General features: G+C 35.8%; 1 protein-coding gene across 1 annotated transcript in view; it reads right to left on the bottom strand.

Annotated features, from left to right (window-relative positions):
- Positions 1–921: 921 nt before the first annotated feature.
- The window catches only part of TMEM132B (transmembrane protein 132B), a 206,118-nt gene continuing 198,302 nt past the window's right edge, over positions 922–8,737 (bottom strand). Inside the window, exons 5-8 of the mRNA XM_089491063.1 lie at positions 6,409–6,614; positions 5,057–5,330; positions 2,575–2,766; positions 922–2,079 (exon numbers count right to left, since the gene is read on the bottom strand). Of these exons, the coding sequence (XP_089347189.1) occupies positions 922–2,079; positions 2,575–2,766; positions 5,057–5,330; positions 6,409–6,614 (1,830 nt within the window). The remainder of the gene's footprint in view (positions 2,080–2,574; positions 2,767–5,056; positions 5,331–6,408; positions 6,615–8,737) is intronic.

The following is an 8,737-nucleotide window of genomic DNA, read 5'->3' as shown; positions in this document are numbered from 1 at the left end:
ATGGAGCAGGGGACATCATTTTCCAGATGTTTTATATGGAATGTTATGAAAAGTATAAAGAAAAGTGGAATGACATGTGACAAGACAAATTACCTATTCCCAAAAAGCAATTTCTATTATTCTCAGGAATCCTAAATTAAACTGTCTACAAAGAAATTGTACACCTTTCTTCCATATTGCAACATATAACTATGGCATGAGAGTACTCAAAATAATTTTGATTTACATATTAAACAATTTATATATTTTTACTTTTTTGCTGTGATATCTAGACTTTCACTGCAACTACTTGTACACTTTCTATATAAAAAATAGGCATTATGCGATTTCTTGTGTGTACATACGACACCGATTCTTGTGTCTTTAGCTTCTCTTTGTGCACTAATGAATATATTCTGATAGTGTGGTTTACACCAATTGCAAATGTAACAAGTCCACTGTGCTTTTAATTATAATCCTGACACAATAGAACAAATTATCAGTTACTCAGAGCAAATTTCAGCATTGCACAATAAATGTTTTTTTCATATTTATATATATATATATATATATATATATATATATATATATATATACACACATATATATATAAAATACCCTCACACCAGTTAGTGTAATATGAGAGCAGCTAAAGATTGAAGTGTTTAACCGCATATTACATTTTGATATTATGGACGTTATTACAATTCAGGCCGTACATCTTACACCATACATCTTTTATGATATAAATTACTTTAATCAATTATTTTTGTGCACTTTTTTGTTTCAGACTCAAACAATGTGTTGGCATTGTCAATCATAAACATGAAGGATTTAAATTCCTCCCCTATTGCTGAATGGATAGTGCTACCCTCAAAAGAATACAAAGCAAAAAAAAAAACAAACAAGGCATAAAGGTGAATATAAACATTGTAAAATATGTTACACATTTTCCTGGAGGCTATCCATGTAGTCCCTAAGCTCCCGTGAATCCCCAAGGTTCATATCTGGACAAACCCACTTAATATTTTCTTCATTTCCAAAAATAACCGCATTGGTATATGGACCTCCCTCTTCAGGTAGGATAGTGGTAAAGGATGTAAATTTTACACGTTTCCTTTTAGATCCTCCTGGGTTTAACGGCTCACTTTGGACTTCTTTTTCATAAGTATAATCAGATGGTCTAATAATTTGACTGTATGGGTTCTTTTGGGAACTTCCATTGAGAAGAAAATTGCTCTCTTCAAACTCTGACCTCCTGTCAATCATGGTAGTGCACTCTTCAACTGGTAGGGGAATATCTGCTTGGTTCTCTAACAATTCCACCTCATTTCCAAGCCATACCCAGTCATGAGAATGAGGAATATTGGTCTGATCAGCCACAGGAAATCTTTTATGTCTGTACTTCCAAGCAAATGCCACGCAATTTATTAAAAAGACTAAAATTGCAAGGCAAAACACACAAAGAAGAGCATACATGCCTATTTCCAAGTCTGTTAACCCCCGTGATGGCTGTGTAAATTCACTCCCCTGATTGCGTTCTGAAGAGACAATTCGTGTAGGAAATATGGTGTATGCTATGGGAATAATATGTATATGTCCATCGTTATAGTTCTTTTGGTAGTCTTCTGGTAAATCAGATGTTGAATTTTTGTTAACATTATCATCCAAATTTATTAAAGATGTTCCATGCTTGGGCCATTCGTTTACTGCCCTGTCTTGTTCAGCAGCCTTCTCCGTTGTCTTGCTTGTGTGTTTTTTAAACTCTTCATCTTCATTGCGGATTTCATTAATATTTCCTTTTTGGTCGGAATCTTTTTGACCAAATTTAACTTTAATGGTTCCAGTTCCAACTGCAAGGCTACTCTTCCTCTTGGACTTTTGGCAAATTTCACTTATACCTAATTCCAACTTAATTAATGGACCTTGCCCTTCTCCCTCTGCAACTACAACTGGCCAGTTAGACAAAGGATTTTGATACGTTGATACTACCATCTCATCCAGTGAAGACACCACAACTGAGAAGTCCTTGCTCTCATAAATGTCCAGTGGCGTTACTGAGCCATCACTAAACAGGGTCCACACACTGATCACTGCCTCCTGTAAATTGAAATTATATGCATTATTATTTTAAATGTTATTCTCTTCCACTGTAGTAAACAAAACACAAATCAAAATAGACTATACCATTCCTCATAAAATAAATACTTGCGTTAACATGCTCAAAACATAAGATGAAAGTGGCAATCCAGTCTAGCTGTGTCATGTCTAGATGTTTCAGTGTGTTGGTGCACTATTATCAGACATTCCCACAACTCTACGTCTATAACAGTGATAAAGAATGAGTTAATAGTTACCCTCCCCATCAGATCAGAAGACACTCAAATTAAATTCTCTACACTTGACATCCTTCTCTGGGTTCCTAACCACATATTTCTCTCCATCACTTTATTTAGTGTTCAATAATCTTTTTTATATCATGTCATGGAACGTGTAGTTTTCAGAGATTGGAGAGGCTGATGTACTATAGAATATGGTACATGATTTATATATTAGTATTCTAGCATGGGTGATGTGTACATATCTATACCGTACCTGCTTGAAGTCGTGCAGAATATCACTGGCTGTTGTGCTTGTAACAAGCACTTTCTTGTTTGCTTTGCTTGATTGCACAGACAGTGAGAGTCCGGTGATAAGTTGAACTCCAAGTTCTACAATTCCTACTCTATCATCCAGCACAGTGACAGTTTTTTCAGCCAGGATGGAATCAGACATTGGAGAGAGAACCTTTAAAAAAGAAACACAAAATCATGAACAAAACAATAGCTTGTTTTTAGGTCTGCTAAAACAGGAAAAAGCAATACAACAAAACGTTACCACCTTCTGTGTTGGAAAGCATAAAATACAAAGGCCTGATAACAGGAGACATCGGTTCAAACCTTGAAATGTATTTAATGTGCTGCACACCATATTGTCGCTGAAAATTTAAGCACTACTGTAACTGAGTCACCGGTATTCAGGGAGTGATTTTAACTATTATGAATTTTAAATTGCAATAAATGTAGCTATCTACAAACTAAATTGTGACATGTGATTAGCTCTAGACTGTTTGGCCCTTACAATATCCATGAGAATCCTGGTACTGACTTAGTTCTTACCAGTAATTTCCGATTTCATTTGCAGATACCCAAGCTGTTAGGGTAATGTGCACAAATGGTAGACAATTTAACATGCAATCGTCTAGGTGAACTGGTTGAAAAGGTTCACCAGCTTGCTGGTTACTTGAGCCAAGAAAATTCCATTATGGCATATTCATCTAAAACAATATAATCTGCCTGTACATTTCAACAATATATTGATGTCAGAAGGAGGATCTGCAAGGACCTTGTTAAAAATGCTACTTTATGAATATGAAGTTTTTTCTGTGTTTATATTTGTGGGAACATGGCATTCATGTTCTAGAAATGCCTTGATCAAAGCCTTTAGTCTGTTAATCCTTTGTTTTTACTAATTTAACATGAATATCATGCTCTGTTGGGAAGCATTTCAGTAATTCCAGATATTACCAGTATTATAATACACAGATAAAAGTAATTTGATTTTATGGACCGTCTACGAACTGTAGGTAAAATCTTATACTACTCATTTTGCAGTGATTGAGTGAAATCTTCTGGATTGTATATGATTATCTGAAGCTTTCTGAAAATATTCTCTGTTAGTCTTGTCTGATAACTTGAAACATTTCCTTTTCAATTCAGTGCACTCATATGATTTTTTTATTCAGGGAGAACTAAAGTATAAAATATTTATTAGGCCACGCATCAAATGTTATCATAGTGATACTGCAATGCTTTTTGACTGCATACAACCCTTCATACTAATGTGGTCATTATATTTCATCAACAACAAACTGTACATAGCATGATACTATGCTTTTACTTCACTTATAACAGATGTCAAAATAAACAAATACACTCTAGTTTATTTAAACCAGAACATGACAAAAGCAAAGCAAAATGATCCACATCACATACAATGAAAGATGTACACTTATTACAACTTTATGTTCAATTTAATTATAATAATAAAAATAATGCATAGGACATAAATCTTACAATTTAGCTACATATGGGAAAGATGTAATTCACAATTACATTTGAACTTCAGAATCCCTTATGATAATCAATCATGAAATGAAATCAAAATCTTATGGCCTATTGTGTAATCAGCTTTTTGCTTTGTTCTATGTTGCTTTTTCTGTAGTTACATATCAAACTATAAGCCATTAATGTCAACTAACTTTCACCAACTTGCCCCTGCATTTAGTTATCCTATTAATACAATGGAACCATAAGGCAGACCTCAGAAGCCTTACCATCAGCCCATCAGTGTTATTTATATTGTTTATGTTAATGTTATACACGGGTATCTTCCAAAGCCACAGCCAATCACATTTGTGCACGCAGGATATAATCCATTCACTTATCTACACTATATTGTTCTTATTCCAATTCCCTTGCCTAGTCATATAAAATGTGCGTTTCCATAGTATATACATCATTACCAGCGTTTACCAACTAGACGCTATATTAAAAAAAAGGTCCCTCCAACCCTCAATGACAGTGTCATAATGCCTGCCGAAGACAGCATCAATATAGAGTTACTGAATGTTAAAGGTTAATAAATTTCTTCCGCAGGTTTTTATGGAGTTCAAAGTATATATCAATGTTGTGCAGCATTTTGTGGCAGGGAAAGGAAGAGCTCTGTTTGGTTGTTTTAATGTGTTTTTCTTTAAAAGGAAGAAAATATATGGCTATTTGGCAGACAGGCAGACATTTTGAGGAAAGTTGACCTTTTATTATTTTGACAAGATATCTTTCTTCAACTAAGTAGTTCTGGTTTTAGTGGTTGCTGCATGCATGCCTCTTTCTCTCTTCTAGTGACATTTAACTAGCACATGTAAAGTCTGAATTTATTTGATACCCACAGAAGGATAAAACGATCTAGAAATGTGAGGTACGGAGGCTACATACATTGCTAAATTAGAGTGGTCTCTGAGATTTACTTAAAAAATTACCTGTACTGTTGTTATTCCTTGTTCATGTCCAACAAGAACCTTCCCTGCTTCCAGGGTAGCTATTTTGGGTTCTTCTACCTTCATAAAGTCACTCACAAGGTCAGTGATGTCAAAATGCCAATCAGAGCCAAGCATATAGGTTAGCTGCCCTCCGACATCCGAAGACTCTGCTACAAATTGAGTGAAAACCCGGACCATTGCATGCTGGTATTGCAGAGAGCATCCACGTCCTTTCTTCTCATCATCTTCTTCATCTTCACTGTCCCGTGTTGGTCTGTAAAAGAAATCGGTATTAAAACAAAATGCATTAGGCATTATTAAAACCAATTAACATGTTTAAGGGGCTTTACTTTATAAACAAAATGACATCATATATGTCTAAAGACTGTGGTTTTGAGTGTGCTTTGGTCACAGATACACAAAACGAATATCTAACATGTAGACCAAGCATAATTATTCAGATAAGAAGTTAAAATAATTTCTCCTACTCCTACAAATACCTAGGGAACTAGGAGATCTTGAATGAGCTTCAAGACCTTGCCCTTCAAAATATCAAAGTAATGGGCTCAGTTGGATGATCAGATTAACACAGACTTAACTGAATGGGCCGCAAATGGTATGGCACAAAAACATATTTGACTCACCCAGGGCTACCTAGAAACAAATCAAATTCAAACTGACCAGTATAGCAAAACATACTACCACCCAACAAAAGAGAATAGCCCACAGAAACATTTCTAACAGACAGACATTTATAAGGGGCTATTTTTTGACAAAAATCACCTAATCCCCTCAGACATCAATAAAACTGTTATATTCATATTTCCATATTTAGGGCTTTGTATATTTATGAAGACCCCAATTCTGTGACACGGCATGTGATAAAATGATGGCTACATTCCTAACTTATTATGAAGCATATGCTAATGTCATATCAGTGATTCAAAGGACAATTGTGTTCTTTTATGTTTAAAGAAAATGTTGAGTAAATTTATATCAAAGTGCAACAGATGGAAGTCAGTGAGGACAGTGGGTTTTGCCCCTGGATTTACTCTGAGTTGAGACTTTGAAGGGATAATCAAGAACATAACAATGGACTAGAAGGTCAGGCAAAGAAGCCAGAGTCTGTAGGTTCTTAGACTTGTGGGATTTTATTGACTAGATCTCTCCTGTGCTCTACTTACACACATGTACACAAATTGTGACACTGCACAGTCCCAGGGAGATGTTTAGTTGCATTTTGTGCCAGATCATGTGTCACACTATTTTATGCATTTGTATGTGAGCAGTTCTCACCATCAACATTAAGTTTGTGACAATTCAATATGGTAAAATAATAACCTAACACTAACCGTTTATTTATATTTACAGGGATCCTCCAGCCCTTAATTTGGCTGAGTTCAGTGTCAGATATCTCTATCTGCAGAGGAAGTCTCGGAGCCCAGACAGTCACCTCCAGCTGGGTGGTGATATGCTGGTAGGTGAAGTTTACAATGGTTCCCACTTTGCTTTTCATTTCCTTCCCGTTGACAAAAATAGAGTCACACCTGTCTGAGACCTGAAAATAAAAGAAATTAATCATCACAAGGTAGTCACAAACGTAATAAAGTACCCATTACTGACAGAGTACAGTACTGAGGAGGACAGTCATTATGCAAAATCCTTTCTTGTAAAGTGTCACAAGAATAGTACTAAAATTGTGTTTTTTTTCCTTTCCAGCATAAACCTTAAACTTTCCAGTATACGCACATCAGGTACAGGATATCAAAGTTTATAACAACGTAATGTAATAACTAAAACATCATATGCTTTCCATGCCTGTACTTGAGAGCCCAATATCAGTTTCATATTGCATGTACTCATGGGTTTACTTTAATGCTTCACTCAGAGAAATTAATTGGTGATCCAGCTACTTCTGCTAGACTTGCTATAAAGCCATTAACACAATAACATTGTCTCTTTTGTAGTTTTGCACACAAACCTTTCTTACATATATTTACAGTGTCAATCTCATTTAACCAAGTATAACCCAAGATCAAACAGGCAGAAACAGTAAGACAAGTATTTCCCTCTCAAAAGTGAACACCTATGGAGCAGAGGATCAAATGTACATTAAAGGTACTTTTCAAGATCAATCATTACATTTGATGATATAAAGAATGATTCAATTATTTGCAAATATATCAGCCAATATACATGTTATTTTTTTTCTTCCAAATAAAAAAATAGAAGTAGGGAAATCCAAATAATAGCTGTATTTTTTTATAGCAGCAGACATGCACAGTAAAGACATGCATGTATTTTGTGGGAAACCATGTTTTACAAAGTAAACCTGGTGTTTATCACTAGTTGGCAGTGGTTTATTATTGTTATTCATTCATTAGTACCCTGGTTCAGAACATGTCCTGGTTTCTATTTAAAAATAACTATATATATTAACTATATTAGCATCTGATAAAAAACAAGGGGTCCCTTCATTCGTGGGTTTTTTATAACTCTCTATCAAAGTTAGCTACAGCTACCATCACTCCAAAGATCTTTCTGTAAACAGAAAGAAAAGAAGTACTTAGGTTGAAAACATTGATATCTTGATGTCTCATTCTGTCTATTATTAAACAGAATTGGATTTTTAAGTTAACTCTGAACACTCCATTCAATTCTATACTTGACATGGTATGGGTTAAGAGAGACCACCACCACCACCACTTATGAGTGACCTAGGTAGCCAGCTAGTTTTGTATTAAAATCTAGTTGACCTGGTTTAGAACATTTTTGTTAAAATTCACTATGATGGCAGATAAAAGCCATTCGGCCCATCTGGTATGCTCATTTTTCCTGCTGCAAAGAGTCAGATCTTAATCAGTCCTTGGCCTTGATAGACCCATAGATTTCATAGTATGGTATCACACCAGCTAGTACTACATGAAAAACATTAATATTCAATTGGGACATATGCCTCTGCATATTAATATTGCCTTGTAAGGGGTACTGCCCTGGCAATACACAGCATGTCCACTGCCAGGTTAATGTCCTGATCTTGGACAGGCAATGGTCTGAGCACTATACCAAGTACCGCATGCGAAAATCGCATAAGAAAGGAAATCAAATAACAAGAGTGCCAGCCTTTCTATACCCAACATCGGATCTAGTCCATGTAGCGGGTTGCAGTATATAGAGTAGTATCATCAAGACCCCCCCATTAATCTTTTAAGGTAATGGCATACCCGTTGCACCACTGCAATGGCAACCACATACACAGACGCCTTCAGGGGAGGCTCAGCCGCTACATTTAAATTAGTACCCATGTGCACCCCAGGTTTCTAGGTATCAGTCATGTCCATGAGTGGACAACTGTTTATATTTGTAGGATTTTATGAAGTCTAATCAGACAAACCCAGTTTGTGTGTAGTTTAGTTACCCATTCTATCTGCTTTGGATAACCACTTTCCTTCCATATTCCTAATCTCCTAGTCTATTCAACCAGGCCATCAAGAGTTGGGACCACAGGGGACTTCCAATTGGCGGGTCTAAAGATTCCATATTTGTTTTGATCAGAATGGTGTTGTGGTGCAGTAAGATGAACTGCGGGGAAAACTGTAGTCTGCTGTACACCTGTGCTGTACAGTAGGGGCTGCATGTACTACATCCATTATGAATACAAGTGAGTGGTTTGGATTAATC

This window comes from Sceloporus occidentalis, unplaced genomic scaffold (assembly GCF_023333645.1).
Source record: "Sceloporus occidentalis isolate IW3139 unplaced genomic scaffold, rSceOcc1.0.p SCAF_48, whole genome shotgun sequence".
Lineage (NCBI taxonomy): Eukaryota > Metazoa > Chordata > Lepidosauria > Squamata > Phrynosomatidae > Sceloporus > Sceloporus occidentalis.
This window is presented reverse-complemented; position numbering and strand designations above follow the sequence as displayed.